This window comes from Panthera leo, chromosome C1 (assembly GCF_018350215.1).
Source record: "Panthera leo isolate Ple1 chromosome C1, P.leo_Ple1_pat1.1, whole genome shotgun sequence".
In the NCBI taxonomy this organism is placed as follows: Eukaryota; Metazoa; Chordata; class Mammalia; order Carnivora; family Felidae; genus Panthera; species Panthera leo.
In genome coordinates this window covers 53827676-53843858 of record NC_056686.1, presented here as the reverse complement: position 1 = coordinate 53843858, position 16183 = coordinate 53827676, and the positions used below count along the sequence as shown (strand labels likewise).

Here is a 16183-nt window from a genome sequence, read left to right as displayed (position 1 = left end):
AATTTTACAATTATTTTTATTTTTTTTATTTAAAAAATTTTTTTAATGTTTATTTATTTTTGAGGGAGACAGAGACAGAGTGTGAGCAGGGGAGGGGCAGAGAGAGGGAGACACAGAATCCAAAACAGGCTCCAGGCTCTGAGCTGTCAGCGCATAGCCCGATGTGGGGCTTGAACTCACGAACTGTGAGATCATGACCCGAACTAAAGTCGGACGCCCAACCGACTAAGCCACCCAGGTGCCCCTGAATTTTACAATTTTTAAACTACCAGAATGAATTCAAATTTATTCCCTGAAATAACAGTATCCCCAACTATTCTTCATAATGGCAAATATATTTCATATAAAAACATAATTCATTAGCACAGTTCTAAATTCTTAAATGAAATATATTTGTGATTATAACCATAAAGAATAAATATACCAAATGCTAAATATGATAAAAAATGGAATACATTTATATAGATATTAAAATACTACATAATGACAAACATCATGTTAACACAACCTTCTCTGTTATTTATGAACATAATATATGAAAACAGTTCCTATGCCTTTTTTTCTGACAGAAATTTATCATTAGTTTTATGATTTGCTTCAAACATTTATTTTCTCATATTGTTTTTTCTTAAACTTGCTACTCTGTGTGTCTTGAATTTCTTAAAATTTCAATGAACCTAGAAAATAAGATCACCAAATAAAGGAATTACATGCTATCAACATGAAAACAAAAAATACACACAAATAGCCAATAGCACGCAGACTCATATATGTTCTTCAGATGATGGCTCTGGCATATTTCATGTCCTCTAAAACCTTATAACTGGTAACTAATTATTGGTACCAAATAATTATCTTCAAATGCATCCAGATGGAAGATAATTAATAAGAAATCACATACCCATATATTATTGAGGTATATTTCATCAATGGGTCACCAACATTTATTAAAAGTATGTTCATTACAAAATCTTAATCATTATATGCACCTAATATTTAAAGATTTTAGAACAGTCTGGGAACATATTAAGTATGTATTCAGCTGGTAGGAATTAAAAAATATTCTTTCATAATTTCACACTTTGATTTTACATTCCAATGATACCTATTCAAAGTCAATGAAGGGGAAAAGGACACATTGCTCCTCATTTTTAGTGTCTTTTTTGGTAATCAAATAAAACTCTGAGTGAAATCTAAATGCTAGTGATCTGTCTTTACCTAAATTTGAATATTATTTAGGTTCATCAAACAGAGGCTTTGGTTTATTTTGAATGTGAGCAACATAACACACTTAGTATGCTAGCATCATAGAAACAGCAAGGGTCTTTTTTTCAGGGAGAAATGTCCTACCCTTGCCATGAACTTGTTGGAAAAGCTCCCTTTTTGCATCACTATGTACTTCTATGCCTGCCAGAAGCTTTGGGTGGTTCAGTGTAAATAAATTTAAGAAGGAATTTCCAAAGAGGCTGAATTGGAGACTGATGTGTTTTCTGATCTGGTCAGTCTGACCTGGATATGTCAGGTCATCCTGATACGAACTGTAACTTCCATTGGCCTGTGACCAGCACAAACCCTAACTTCTGGCTTTCTTTGAACTGAAACAGAAGTTAGCACATAAGCCATTTGCAAGGATACCAACGATAGAAATTCCCAGATTGACCAAAGTTAGATAGACATAAAAGCTATAAGACATTCAAAACAACACCCAAGTGGGTCAGTTTATAAGCTCAGATGTCTAGAGAAGAATATAAAATGGAAAATTTGGGATGTGAAAATATTAGCTAAATAGTTTTACTGTATTTTATAATTAGATTCATTGTGTTTGCAAAGTTATGTGTCAGAAGTTGTAGCTTTCATCTAGTTACAGCACTGTCTACTACATATCTGATAATATCTAATAGACCCATGGGAAGAGCAACAGTCATAGTTTTTAACGTTTTATGACCACCATCCAAATGATAAATCAAAAGCCAGACACCATGAATATTACTTGTTAAACTTCATGTGACCTGAAAAGTAAGCATATATTCAAAATGCAGTGGACTGAGACCTACATCTTGACCCCAAATTTACCCTTCTATTTAAGTTCTAAATCAGCATCATCCACTATATGTTAGTTCTCAATAGTTCAACCAAATATTATTTTAGATTTGTCTCCCCTTCTTCAAAATGTAAAAATCTTCTAATACTCTACAGAATGTTGGGAAGAATTGGGTTCATCAGTTGTGATCATGATTAAGCTTCAAAGAATATCCATTCTCTGTTTAGATAAAATAAAATAAGAAAGCAAAACAAAAAATCAGAAAGCAAAAGATAAAATATTTCAAAAACATTTTCTCTCAGGCATGGCTTCTGGACTATCAATTCTTCTGTGATACTACAGTAATGTACCTTTTGAGGAAAGAGTAAAATTTTGAACTAAGGTAGCCTTTTCTATTTCCGTAAAGCATGCCTTAATATCACACTCTAAGAACAGTCCTGGTGACCCCAGAAAAGGAAAAACTATACAATAATAACAGAATAAGGAGAAAGAACAAAGAGCTGGAAAGATAAATAGGCGGGGGAGAGTGAGGAGCAGGAGAAGTATTAGAGAGCTTGAAACAAGAAAGAGTAAAAGAGTAGAGGAGTAAAAACAAAAGTTCAAAAATTAAGAGAAAGAAGAACTGAAATAGTGGACCATTATCATGATTTTTCTAATCTAGGAAATCTAATCTAATCTAGGGGGAAAAAAAAATCTAAGAAACCATCTGGTCCATGAGTCTCCCTTTTTTTTTTATAAACAAATTGACTGGGGCTTAAAGTTACAGAGCTAATTAGAGCAGAGTGAGGACCCCAACTTAGTTCTTTATTTTCTTCCAGTCTAACAAACTTTCTATAAAACAATGGAAAGATGAAAAGAGATGCTAACTGCAAACAGGCAGGAAAACATGTTATTTGTTTTGCTTTTTCTACTTGCTGTGTTAGATTTCAGCCGATTAATTCAGTCTCTCCTCTGGCTACTTATAATTCATGGGCATATAACAAATATGAAGAACAGGAAAGTAAAGAAAACTGAAATCATATTTTAGGGGAGTGAAATAGGTATTTCTAAGCCCAGTAACGTGTACTCCTAAATAGAACTTCCAACTCAAAACCACACCAGCTCTACCCACTTCTGCAAGACCAATTTCAGAGTTGCTCTGCCTCAGATCTGTGAGGCTGGCATTCTGGGAAGCTGCAGGTCTTTGAGCTTCTTCTTTGGAGGCCTAGAGCAGACTGAGGAATCTTGGATAGTCTTTGAATCACAAGGGAAAATCTATTTGGCTTTAGCTTTCTCACTTCTAAAGTAAGTCGTTAACTGGAGTACACTCTTGTGAAGAAGACAACAAAGAAGCGGGGTTAGATCCCCCTCCACCCCAAAAAATTACAGATGATTTAGATTTAGAGGAAGAAAATGATAGATTAGGCAACACTGCTAAAGAGAAAGGTAAATAACCAAATTGGTTGCAGTCTTTTAAACACTATGAAATTTGCATTAGAAGAAAAAGCAAGTCTATTGCGTCATTGTATTTTCCTACAAGAATTCAACTTTTGTTTAAGATTCTGATTTATATATTTATTTTTATTTTATTTTTAATTTATTTTTAAGATTCTGACTTTTAAAGTATGAAAAGAAATGGTGTAGCACAGTATTCTGGTTCAAGATGGCAGGTTGAACACATTTCTCTCTCATCTTTGTAGAACTCTGTCACAATAAAAGTACACAAACAACAAATATATACCCACAGCACAGAAGATAACCTGAGAAGGCAAGAGGGAATAAGATTTTGAATTCACTTCTAGAAGATGGAAAACAACCAGAAGAGTATAGACCAACGAGGATGAGCAAAGAAAGCTACAAACCAAAGTATCTCCAGAGCAGGCTGTGGCTGAAGAGAAAGCCAGTTTGCCTAGTTGAATCCAGTTGAGATGGTGAGTGACGAAATGGCAGGTAAAAGCAGGTAAATGAGTGAGTTGAGTGAAGAAATGAGTGAAGAAATGGCAGGTAAAAGAAGATATGAAGGAATGGGGCTCTTCCAGTTCTCTGTTGTATATGGAAGAGCCTTTATATTAGAACTACCTTCCACACCCAAATTGAGGTTTTGTTTTCAAAAGCAACAAAGGAGCTCTCCTGGGAGTTACTAAGCAGCTGTGGGGTATTAGTGACTGTGAGTACATTTTTTCCTCAGCTAGCCAGAGCCCTATCTACCCACCCAGAGCAACAATCCCTGCCTATACACATTGGGCTCCCAATCAGCTCATCTACAGTTTCATTCTAAAACATTAAAGGAAACCAAATAATTACTAGATATTTAGGGAAAGTCTGAGATTAAAAAAAAGAAAAGCCAATATAAACAAGAAGAAAATAGGATCCTGGCAGAAAGGGAATTCAGGGAAAAAGGAAAAAAGAGAATTTTTCAAACAATGATCCTTAAAATGGTCCTTCTAGTAAGATTTAAGAAAATATCATATATAAAACCAGAACAAAATACTCTGAAAAAAAAAAGCTTGCAAATTTACAAATGTAATAGTAAATAAAAGTTCAACAGAAACACTAGAAGAACAGGATATGGCAAGGTCTCAATGTAAAACAAAACACAACAAAAGAACATATTAAAGTGATAAGAAATATAGAAGATCTATGCAAAGGGCTCAACATCTAACAAATACATATTCTAGAAAGAGAAAACAAAAGAAACAGGAAGAGAGGAAATCACAAAGAAATAATATAATTTCTTAGATAAGACAGAAGGCATGGAATTGAAAGTATCTTCAAATGGTGACCAAGTTAAATGAAAAAGAACCTCCCAAGATCCATCACTGAAATTTTAGAACACACAAATGGAGAGAATTTTTAAATGCAAGAAAACTGCAAGTAACCAGTGAGGAGTAAAAATTAGAATGGCATCTGAGTTCTCAGAAGCAATGCTGAGTGCTAGATGATGAGACAGGAATTGCTTCAAAGTTGAATTGGAAAGGTTTGTCCCATCTGGAAATGGCTACTCCACCAAACTAATGATCAATGAAGGCACAATGAAAAGAATTTCAGGCATGAAGAGACTCTGACTTAGCACATAACATTTCTTAGGAGGTTACTTAAGGATGTAGTTAATCAAGAAAGAGGAAGGAAACGAACTTAGGAAGCAGCAATCACTAGAAACCAGTTAAGGAAAAATTCTGGGTGACGGCTCGTAGAAATTATAGAAAACACCTTATCCGGATTGAAGTAGGAGGATATAGGGTTTCCTGGGCAGATACACCGGGAAAAGGTGTCCAGTGAAGAAGTTTGTATAATAGCAGCACACAGACATTCAAAAACACTTTGAAAGAAGCAATTAGCAGGCACCTGGGTGGCTCAGTCGGTTAAGCATCTGACTTTGGCTCAGGTCATGATCTCACCATTCATGAGTTCAAGCCCCGTGCTGGGCTCTGTGCTGACAGCTCAGAGCCTGCACCCTGCTTCAGATTCTGTGTCTCCCTCTCTGTCCCTCCCCTGCTCACCCTCTGTCTCTCTCTCAAAAATAAACATAACATTTTTATAAAGGCAATTAGAAACACTAGAAAAAGCAACAACAACACCATAAAAACTAAAAACGAAGCCAACTAAAATTTGGCACAATTCTGACCAACAGGTGAAATATTTCTAATATCTCTTAAAAAAACATTCTCCTGTGACATTGGAACTACCAAGAAATGTCATCACGTCTATTACTTGTTCTTCAAGGAACAGTGTTTACATACCCATAGCCACCTAAATGCAGTTTACTGACTTTGTGTTTTTTACAATGATTATAGGACAAAACATGCTATCAATCCTGACTTAAAGCGAAGAGTTCTATTTACATAGACTGGGAGGTGGAGAGAGAAGGTAAGAGTGCTAATGTCTTTATTTAACAATAAAGCTCCCTAGAAGGGGAGCTCCTACAAGTGGCCTGTATTGATGGAAGTAAATGGAATTTAAAAAGATTCTTCTGAGGTTGCAGAGTAATTACTGAAAAAAATGGGGAAAAAGCGACAACACAGTATGTCGTAGGAGCATGGGAAAAGGAGAACGAAAGGAAAAGTATGTGTATCAATAAATATTCATTATAGCCAGAAACCAATTGATCATGTCTACATTCCGTAGTGGTGTAAGCATATTATTTTTAGAAATATAAAGATGACTTGCCAGAAAAGTTAAAAGCAAACCAGTTTAAAGTAATAGCATTTGGAAAGCAAGACTAAGGGTAGTTAGGGATGGAGGAGGACACTCTACTTTGCAACAAATGCTCTTCCATACTATTTCACTATTAAACCAGGCACATTGATCACATGCTCATGCAAAAACTTATCTTTTTAAATAATGGGACATATACATCCCCAGAGAACAAAGAGATATTAACAACCATGTTTACAGCAGCATTGTTTGCAATGAATAGAAAAAGTTTGCAAACAACTTAAATATCCATAGGGGGGATGGACATATGAATTATGATATATTTATAGGATGGAATACAATCGGCCAGTCCACATAGCTGAACTCCGTTAATGGCATCAACATGGAAAGATCTCAAAAAACAATGCTTAGAACAAAAATAATTTTTGAATGACATGGAAGGCATGATAACATTAATTAATGCCAAAAGTATTATTGTTTATTGGTCATGGATACACATATACAGATACAGTAAAGTACAAAAGCACAAACTAGACAAATACATACTATATTCTTGAAAGTCAGTGCCCCTAAAAAGGGAAGGAGGGACCAAAACGAATGAGAGGAATAAGCAGGACAAACTTCATCTTAACTTTTATCAATAAAAAAATATGAGGCAAATATGGATTTTTGATTAATTATAAACCAAAGGCAATGAGAATGATAGCTTAAAAAATGGAAGAGATTACTTTTAGGGAGTATTTTAGAAACCAGGTTGGATATCTAAAGAATTATAAGTATAGATTACTTTCATAAAAACCAATGCTCAAAGTAATCTGAATGTGAAGAACAAATTAAGGAAAATATTTCACGTAAAAAATTATCTCCTTAAAAAATACTGTCATTGTTTTTAAGAACAATGGACTACCACAGTATGTTTGCTTTGCAACACGTTGTGGGTTTTTTGTTTGTTGTTTCCTTTTGTTTTAGAATTGGATATATCACCCTTTGCTTATCCATTCAGCATTTGATGGATATTAAAAAATATGGCTTGTTGCCACATTTTGGCCATTATAAACAATGTTGTTATGAACATTCATGTATAAATCTCCATGTAAATACATGATTTCATTTCTATTGGATACATACCTAGCAGTGGAATTATTGGGTCATATGGTAATTCTATGTTGAACTGTTAAGACCATTTTCCAAAAGGGCTGCATCATTTTTTTTAAAGTGTATTTATTTACTTCAAGAGAAAGAGAGCATGAGCAGGGGGAGGGGCAGACAGAGAGAGAAAGAGAGAATCCCAAGCAGGCTCTGTGCTGTTAGCACAGAAAGGGCTGCATCAGTTTACTTTCCCACTGGCAGTGTATGAGTTCTAATTTCTCCATGTTCTCACCAACACTTATCATCTTTTGGATTATAGCCATTCTAGCCAGTGTAAAGTGGTATCTTGTGTTTTTGGCTTGTATTTCCCCAATGTTGAACATATATGCATTAGTGCTTATTTTTCACTTATATGTCTTCTTTGCAAAAATACCTATTCAGGGGCTCCTGCATGGCTGTCAGTTAAGCGTCCGACTTCGGCTCAGGTCATGATCTCACAGTTTGTGAGTTCTAGCCCTGCATCAGGCTCTGTGCTGACAGCTCAGAGTCTGGAGCCTACTTTGGATTCTGTGTCTACCTCTCTCTCTACCCCTTGTCTCAAAAATAAACATTTAAAAATATTTTTAAATGTCTATTCAGATTTTTACCCATTTTTAGAATTTTGTTAAAATATATATAACATAAGATTTACCATTTCAATTATTTTTAGGTGTACAATTAATGGCACTAGTTAAATTAAGTAATACATTTGTTAATATGGAACTGATGGCAAGGGTAGCAGTTTGAGTCCAATGGACTGGGGTTTAACGAAGGTTTATACAAGTACAGGATAGATGATCAAGACAAGCCACCGAACCACTCTGAGACTCAGTATGGTCGTCATAAAATTTAAGACGGTTAGGCCTATGAGAATTAAATAAAATAAAATATGAAAGTGAAGAGCCAATAGTAAATTTGCCTTACCCTTTTTAGAAATTAGTATGAATTACACTATATTATTTTTCTCTATTAGACTAAAAACTATTATTTTTAGTTATTTAGGAGATAAAGTAGAAAATGAGATTTTTCTTAGTTATTGAATTTTAGAGGATTAAATGTTTACCATTAGTAAAATCCTTTGAAATTATATTCTTCACTCTTCAAATATCGCCATTATATTCCAAAAATTCCTTTATTCCTGATTATGTTTTCTGTGTACCTATTAATCCCTAGAAATAAATTATGCATCTTAAGGACTAGTTGTGCTCAAATAATATCTTATAAGATTATATAAAGTCAAATATCTGCAGAGGGGGGAAAATCGGTCTTACAAATAAGGATATTCACACCCACTTTAAGTATCCTAAAAATTCTTCACACTTCTTTATTTTATCAGAACATAGGAAATTTTAGTGGTATTTCAGTCTCCTTGTATATAATGTCTGTCAGATGATTTGCTGCAGCTTTGTGCTCATTTTCATCATGTCCATGTGAGACAGGGGAGCACATAGTCTACAAATATTTACTGACCCGACTTCTACCCATCAAGTGGTTCCTTTGCACACACCATTTTCTGGAAAGGAAAAGACATTTGGTGCAGGCTCAAAGTGCATTTGCTGAGATGGGCCTGATCATTTCCCTGCCCTGGTAAACACTTAGAAACCATTTTCATGGTGGTGCATAGGGAAAATTTCAGAGCTTCACATGTTGAAGACAGAATATTTTAGCTTCCCCTAAAGAGACAGTGAGATGGTTATTCTCTGCATTCATATATACTTGTATAGTGAAGCTTTAAAATTTTTGCTTATATAGGTAGTTTTTCTGACCCAAAAAAAAAAAAAAAAAAAAAGCTCATATTAAAAGAAAGAACCCTTCATATTTAAGAAAATTAAATATTACATTGTAATTAAAAACTACACTGTCTTTTAATCTCCCTATTTTCAGTTTGTGAATGTGCTATGATCCTTTCTACCTCAGGGCTTTATATTTGCAGGTGGCTTTGCCTGGGCTCTACCCCTCCACCACAAAATCTATTTAATGACTACGCATCTTCCAGAGCTTAGCTCGATTGTCGCTTTCCTATCTTCACCCTCTTGTCCCCATCCATCCCACACACTAAGTTCAGCACAATGGATCCTTTTCTTTAACAACATGTTGTTTATAATTATTAGTATATCATATAGATCATATATATTATTATTATTTTCATTATCATTGATTGATGCTTATCTTCCCCACTAGACCATTCGCTCCAGGAATTTCTGTTTTCTGGTCATTACAACCTGAAGATATTGCATAGTGACTAGCACAGAATAGGTATTCAATAAATAGCCCATGAGTGAATGAGTGAAATTAATGAATTTTAAAATGAATCAACTATTTTGGAGATGGTAAAGAAGACAAGTTCTTTCTATCCTGCTTTCCACCCAGCCACTCCTTTATGATCTGTCTTATTTCCCAGATACTAAGGAAAATCTCTTAAAAATTTGTTTTCCAAGATCCAAGCAATATCCTAGACTTACATATAAATACTCACTATGTGCTTACTGAATGAATGAATGAACGACAAATAAATATATATGGCTGAAATATCACTATAGCTACAAAAATGTTACTATATGAATTTACAATGGAAGAGAGAGGAGAGGAATAAATATTTTACAAATTAAAAAAATACCATGACTTCTGTTTAATGAAAGGGGAGTAAGGGCTTACAGCAAGTAAGTGCATAGCTGAGAGAGGTATGGGGCTAGATGGACTCAAAACAAAGTGAAGTTTCTATAAAGAGAATGAACATCTTTAAAACTAGTGCTACCTGGTCTGAAGATAAGACAGTGTCATAGACCAATGGAATAGAATAGAGACTCCAGAATTGGACCCACAAATGTATGGCCAACTAATCTTTGACAAAGCAGGAAGGAGTATCCAATGGGAAAAAGACAGTCTCTTTAACAAATGGTGCTGGGAGAACTGGACAGCAACATGTAGAAGAATGAAACTAGACCACTTTCTTACACCGTTCACAAAAATAAACTCAAAATGGATGAAGGACCTGAATGTGAGACAGGAAACCATCACAACCCTAGAGGAGAAAGCAGGAAAAACCTCTCTGACCTCAGCTGCAGCAATTTCTTTCTCAACACATCTCCAAAGGCAAGGGAATTAAAAGCAAAAATGAACTACTGGGACCTCATCAAGATAAAAGCTTCTACACTGCAAAGGAAACAATCAACAAAACTAAAAGGCAACCAATGGAATGGGAAAAGATATTTGCAAATGACATATCGGACAAAGGGCTAGTATCCAAAATCTATAAAGAACTCACCAAACTCCACACCCAAAAAACAAATAATCCAGTGAAGAAATGGGCAAAAGACATGAATAGACACTTTTCTAAAGAAAACATCCAGATGGCCAACAGGCACATGAAAAGATGTTCAATGTCACTCCTCATCAAGGAAATACAAATCAAAACCACACTGAGATACCACCTCATGCCAGAGAGACTAAAATGAACAAATCAGGAGACTATAGATGCTGGCAAGGATGTGGAGAAACAGGAACCCTCTTGCACTGCTGGTGGGAATGCAAACTGGTGCAGCTGCTCTGGAAAACAGTGTGGAGGTTTCTCAAAAAATTAAAAATAGATCTACCCTATGACCCAGCAATAGCACTGCTAGGAATTTATCCAAGGGATACAGGAGTGCTGATACACAGGGGCACTTGTACCCCAATATTTATAGCAGCACTTTCAACAATAGCCAAATTATGGGAAGAGCCTAAATGTCCATCAACTGAAAAATGGATAAAGAAGATGTGGTTTATATATACAATGGCATACTACTTGGCAATGAGAAAGAATGAAATCTGGCCATTTGCAGCAACGTGAACAGAACAGAGGGTATTTATACTAAGTGAAATAAGTCAGGCAGAGAAAGACAAATACCATATGTTTTCACTCATATGTGGATCCTGGGAAACTTAACAGAAGACCATGGGGGAGGGGAAGGGGAAAAAAAATTACAGAGAGGGAGGGAGGCAAACCATAAGAGACTCTTAAACACTGAGAACAAACTGAGGGTTGATGGCGGGTGGGGGAGAGGGGAAAGTGGGTGATGGGCATTGAGGAGGGCATTTGTTGGGATGAGCACTGAGTATTGTATGGAAACAAATTTAACAATAAATTATATTTAATATAAAAAAGACTAATTTCTGCTGAAAGATTACAATTTAATTGTTTGCACTGTTATATCTACAATATTACATATTTGTTCATTTGTTCATCGATAAGCTGTAGAGCAGTGTTTTTCTAACCTCAAGTCATAGGCCATTAGTATGTGAAATCAACGTACTGGGTTGCAATCAGTATTTTTAAAACAAAATAGAATTTTGAAAATAGCACTGCATATAATAAAATCACTTTGACATCCTTTTTCAGTTTTGCATATCTACATCTATGCGTGTACTGGGCTGCAAGGTAAGGCGTATTTCTTACTGTGGGTCATGGTCAAATAAAAAAAAAAAATTGAAAGCCACCGCTAGAGAGAAAAAGAACTAATGGAGCAGGCTCCACTGTGAGACAAACAGGGAAGCCAAGCCAGGTTCTAAAATAAATCACCTAATCACTATGCGCTTCAGGTTTTTTCTTCTATAAAATGGAGATAATGATACTTACCCCACAGTGTAACTGAAAGAATAATAATTTAAAACATCTAAATATGTAAAATAATGATAACTAATAGTTATTGAAACTTAACTATGTTACAAGTACCATCTTCTTCAATCCCCAAAACAATCTTATGATGTAAGTTCTATTAAACTTCATTTTACAGGAAATGAAACTGAGATGCTGCAGATTGAAGCATATACGACTATGTCTCAGTGATTTGCACGTATATAAGCAGACACTCTTATGAATTACCAGCAATGCTTTACTGAATCTTCACTTTCATACTTCACATGCAGCAGGAAGTCAGTCAATATTTGTGAGGGGTAAAATACTCCCCAGGAATTCAGAGCACTTTTCACAAAAATTAAACAGTAAAATACTCTGGGAACTTAGAGGGGGAGAAATTCTGAACTACTTTTGTTAAAGGAAGGTTTGGGGAAGAGGGCCTAGAAGGGCAAGGTCTTCACTGACATGGTGGGGCTGTAGAGGTAAAGGGAACAGTAAAGGCATGACCAAGGCCCAGGGACAGAAGAGATAGGATATGTAAATTGATAACAGACTGTAGACAGAAGTCATTGAGTGCTAGCTTAAAGGGACTGTACTTTATCTTGTAGCTAAAAGGAAACCAGTGAAGACTTTTCAACAGTGACTAATAATAAAGATGCAATCATTGAGACTGCTTAATAACCTCCATATGACTGATATTTAAAACAGCATGTTGATATTTGGACATGAAAACTGAATTCTATTTTCCCAATTTTATGGGTGGAAAACCAACCTGGCTTCAAGGGAAACTACAAGAACTAATGAAATATTAAACACTAGAGGTTTCTAAGAAATCCTATCATAGATGTAAGTACAAATTATTTTATTGTAGCTAATTCATAAAGTACTTTAGCTTGAAAAAAAACCAATGTACTTAAATGTAAGCTTTATTACAGTAATTATATTTTTCAGGTTGTGGTGTTTGAGGCCAGAATTATTTTTATACTTTTTAATTGATTTAAATAATTATGGTAATAATTACAGGGATTAAAAATATTGATTCCAGCTTTTACCTAAAGACAATCAATTTATACCAAAAAAGTATATCCAAATATCTGTTCTTCATCAGATTTAACTCTTAATATTCTAATATTTATTTTATTATATACTGTGATATAGATATATATTTAATGCCCACATGATAAACTACCTACTGAATTTTGTTTCATGCTGGTTTTAAATCTCTGCATCTTGCTATTCTTAAAAATATGTAATTAAATTAAATAGAACTCATATTTAAATGAATACAATAAGACCTAAACCATATCCTTAAAATATTTTAAACCTTAATAATGTTTGAAGCTATACAAGGCATATAGCATTTAAATGCAATCTTATATATTTTGGGTTAAAAAAATTGAAAAAGGGACCTTCTGAAAATTAAGTCCTTGTGCCCAGGAACAGTTCTTGGGGTTTGGAACATCTTCCCAAAACATCTTTTTCATTCTGCAAAGGATAAATAACAAAACATTCATACTGAAAATGTTCACAGTTAATGAGTGCACAAACTAGAAATTAATCAGCCATGTCTCAGTAGGGCTTGATTCATTTCAGATACTATCCCATGAAGATTTCCACAATGTTCTGTCTAGATCAAATCTAATAACCAGTATAATAATAAAAATAACCAACACTATTTGAAAGCTCTATGCCAGGCACTGTGCTGAACACTTGTCATGGATTTTTTTTGGAGAAAATAATACATTAAAAGTGGCCATCGATGAGCACTGAGTGTTGTATGGAAACCAATTTGACAATAAATTTCATATATTGGGAAAAAATAAAAAAATAAAAGTGGCCATCGATTGAATTTCAGAAACAATTCCACTTGATATGGCCTCATCAGCTCACTTGACTGAAAGATATATTCAGATTCTAAAACCCCCTGTCCCTCTTTTCTGCTATAAGACAAAAGTTTCTGTAGAGATTTGGCATGTGTGAAATAATATCATTGGTCCAGACCTCTCAGCACACAGTGATGGGGCACCCACAGAACCACAAGAAATTCAAGGTTATTTGCCAAACAAGGCTATTTGCCAAACTGGGGAGCCATGCAGTGCTGATTTTTAAAAATGAACTGAGCACTCCAGGTAAATCTTCATCACTAAAAGTCCTCAACCCAAAATCTACAACTCTAAAAGTCATTTTTGCCGTATCTGAGAACATACTGCTTAGGATTTCCTGTTATAAGCCTGTTATTTCCTGAATGTATTTACATTTTAAAAATGAATTTCTGGGGTGCCTGGGTGGCTCAGTCAGTTAAGCGTCCAAATTCAGCTCAGGTCATGATCTCACAGTTTGTAAGTTTGAGCCCTGTATTGGGCTCTCCACTCTCAATGTAGAACCTGCTTCAGATCTTTGATCCTCTATTTCCCTCTCTCTCTGCCCATCCCCTGCTCGTGTTCACTCTCCCTCTCTGTCTCTTAAAAATGAAGATTAAAAAATAATAATAAATAAATAGATAGATGGATGGATAAATAAATAAATAAATAAATAAATAAATATGAATTTCTTCCATGATGTTTATGTGGTACTAGCAAAACAGAATGTGGTTTCCTGAAAACAGGCCTTTTCTTTTTAGGCTATCTTAATTGTATACTGAATACACATAAACATATCTAGCATACTTTAATGTTTCTGATTTGGGGTTTAAATTAAGGTTTAAATATGCTCAAGGGCTTTTTTCATAAAGATTTTTCACATCAAGTACATTACCTTTGGTGTGATATTAATAATGTTCCAAGCAATAAGATTGAAGAGGAAATAATTATTGGCACAATTACATATAGACCTGCATCATTCTGGCGTTTTTCAATATCATCTGAAAAAGACATATAATTCACATGATTCGGAAGCTTGAGAAAATAATAACATCTTTCTGTATCAATAATTACAATAGACTTTTTTTCTGATTTTATCATAAATCTGCATTACTTTAAAGATATAAAAATAAGAAAAAGGTAAACTATAATTATGGTCACATTAATAAAATGATTATTTTGTTCAGAATTATGTTTACTGTAATTTAGCAAAACATTTTTTCAAAATTATTTCTTTGCCAATTCCATTTGATCACCTTAGGTTATATAAGTCAAAGTACCAATTAAAGTTCTGATGACTCTGTCTCAGCATCTGCTTCTAGAGAAGCCTACTTACAACACCTGCCAATGTCTTACCTTGTTCACTACACACACATTGACCTTGCTTTTCTTGAGCTACCAAATATACTTGCTCTTCAGAAACTTTGCACTTGCTAACCTTTGCCTGAAATGTCTTCTTTTGTACTTGTAGGTCTTGACTTAAATGTCATCTGCGCAGAGAAAAAGACCAATTCTGGGCATCCTAACTAAAGCAGCACTTTTTTTTAATGTTTATTTATTTTTGAGAAAGAGAGAGAGAATGTGTGAGCAGGGGAGGGACAGAGAGACAGGGAGACAGAGGATCCGAATTGGGCTCTGCGCTGACAGCAGAGAACCCTACACAGAGTGCACACTCACAAGCCATGAGAACATGACCTCAGCTGAAGCCAGACGCTTACCCTACTGAGACCCCCCCCCAACAAGGAGCCCCTAAAGAGCCACACTTTAACTCATCTTACTTTTATTTTGCTTCATGGCACTTACTTCTTTTTTTTTTTTTAATTTTTTTTTTTTAACGTTTATTTATTTTTGAGACAGAGAGAGACAGAGCATGAATGGGGTAGGGTCAGAGAGAGGGAGACACAGAATCTGAAACAGGCTCCGGGCTCTGAGCTGTCAGCACAGGGGCCCGATGCGGGGCTCAAACTCACGGACCGCGAGATAGTGACCTGAGCCGAAGTCGGCGCTCAACCGACTGAGCCACCCAGGCGCCCCATGGCACTTACTTCTATCTGCTGTTATATTATACATGATTTGTTTACTGTCATTCCCATTAGAGCACTGGGGTTTAAGCTCCATGAGTACAGAGACTGATGTTTACTGTTCAATCCCCAGTTCTTGTGCCCAACATGTATTTGCCAAATAATGAATGGATTTTTATAATTATTTTAATTCTGAAACCAGGAAAAATATTTCTCTCTTCAACTTCATCATTAGGTTGCTTCGATTTGAAGACAATGTGAACAGTAATAGCAAAATCAAAATGTTAATACTCCAACCACGGTAAGATGAATCAGAAATTTAAGAGGAACAGTGAATTTATTTCTATAACTACCTTTCTAGTTTTATTTTTAGGGAACAAAATGT

At 35.0% G+C, this 16183-nt stretch overlaps 1 protein-coding gene across 8 annotated transcripts in view; it reads right to left on the bottom strand.

Moving 5' to 3' along the window:
- LEPR (leptin receptor) overlaps nucleotides 1-16183 on the bottom strand; it is a 190152-nt gene that overhangs the window by 3015 nt on the left and 170954 nt on the right. For 7 of the 8 annotated variants that reach the window (XM_042952035.1, XM_042952036.1, XM_042952032.1 and 4 more), the window contains 2 exons: nucleotides 14673-14778; nucleotides 13328-13403 (listed from right to left, as the gene is read on the bottom strand). In XM_042952035.1, coding sequence (XP_042807969.1) covers nucleotides 13328-13403; nucleotides 14673-14778 — 182 coding nt within the window. Of the gene's footprint in view, nucleotides 1-195; nucleotides 2261-13327; nucleotides 13404-14672; nucleotides 14779-16183 lie in introns of those variants that run through there. The other variant, XM_042952039.1, reaches the window with a different exon arrangement.